Consider the following 1134-nt stretch of genomic DNA (forward strand, 5'->3'; position numbering starts at 1 on the left):
GGCGGCTCAGAGGGAAGAGGCTGAGAAGAAGAAGAAAATGGAAGAGGATGAGCGCAAACGAGTTGAGGAGGAGGAGGCTGAGTTACGTCGGCAACAGGAGGAAGAGAAAGCTCGGGTGGAGAGGGAGGAGCAGTGGAGGAGACGAAGGGAAGAAGCTCAGAAGCGCCAGGATGAATCGAAGAGGCGTGAGGAGGAAGAGGCAAGGCAGAGGCAGGTTGAAGCGGCTCGGAAGGCTGAAGAGGACCGTCGGAGGCAAGCGGTCGAGGAGGCGGTGAGGAAGGAAAAGGAGGAAATGCAACGAAAGAGGGAGGAAGAGGAAAAGGAGAGGGAGGGAGCGTTAAGGAAAGAGCGTGAAGAAGAGTTGAGGAAACTTAAGGAAGCTCAAGAGGTGCAAGATTTTGGGATCCATGTGTTATATCGAATTGTGTGTTTATGTGTAGGCGGCTAGGCAATCACAGTTGGAGGCTGAGCGGTTGAGGAAGGAGAATGAAGAGCGGGAGGCGCAGGCGGTTAAGGAGGCGGAGTCGGGGAAGGAACAGGAAGTAGTGCAAGGTGCCGGGATCGAACCTGGGACCTACTCTGTGGAGTGTTGGAAGGATGGTGTTGTTGTTGTGTAGGTTGAACGTAGAGAGGCGGCGCTTGCAGCGATGCAGGCTGTGATGGAAGCTCGAGAGAAGGAGTTCCAAGAGAAGATGAAGGTGATGCAGGAGAGGCTACAGCAGTTGGAGGCTAACAAGGTACTCTTGACTAGGTTTGTTATCATGGGCAGTGTTTGGATATATGTTGGCTTTTCATTGTGAAGTCTGGAAATTTTCACGCGAAGTAGGGTAAGAATGTACGATAACGAAGGAGAGTTCGCTGGACTTTCCTCAGCAGTTCCTCATTGCTGTGGTCAGCGCACACAGTTGCCCGTGTAGTGGTTATCAAATAGTATTCACAGGGCGGAAATTTGGTAGCTCTAGCGATCAGTGTTTGGGAAATTTTGTGGAATAAAATGTTTTTTTGTGGATTTTTCATCGAAGACTACGGGTTGAAATCATCTTTCGAGGGCCTAGTGGAGTTTCACCCTAGTGATATGAGAAACAGTAGTGAAAAATATATTTTACGACCACTGCATATCACCGCGTTTTACGC

At 50.1% G+C, this 1134-nt stretch overlaps 1 protein-coding gene across 1 annotated transcript; it reads left to right on the plus strand.

The window, feature by feature from the left end:
• Window positions 1–37: 37 nt before the first annotated feature.
• Pmar_PMAR022096 (microfibril-associated protein, putative) lies at window positions 38–737 on the plus strand (the record flags this gene model as incomplete). The annotated part of the gene is made up of 3 exons (XM_002787951.1): window positions 38–388; window positions 441–542; window positions 618–737. Coding segments are annotated over 3 exons (573 nt in total), but the record flags the coding sequence as incomplete, so codon positions are not given.
• Between the last annotated feature and the right edge of the window lie 397 nt (window positions 738–1134).

This window comes from Perkinsus marinus (assembly GCF_000006405.1).
Source record: "Perkinsus marinus ATCC 50983 genomic scaffold scf_1104296929064, whole genome shotgun sequence".
In the NCBI taxonomy this organism is placed as follows: domain Eukaryota; phylum Perkinsozoa; order Perkinsida; family Perkinsidae; genus Perkinsus; species Perkinsus marinus.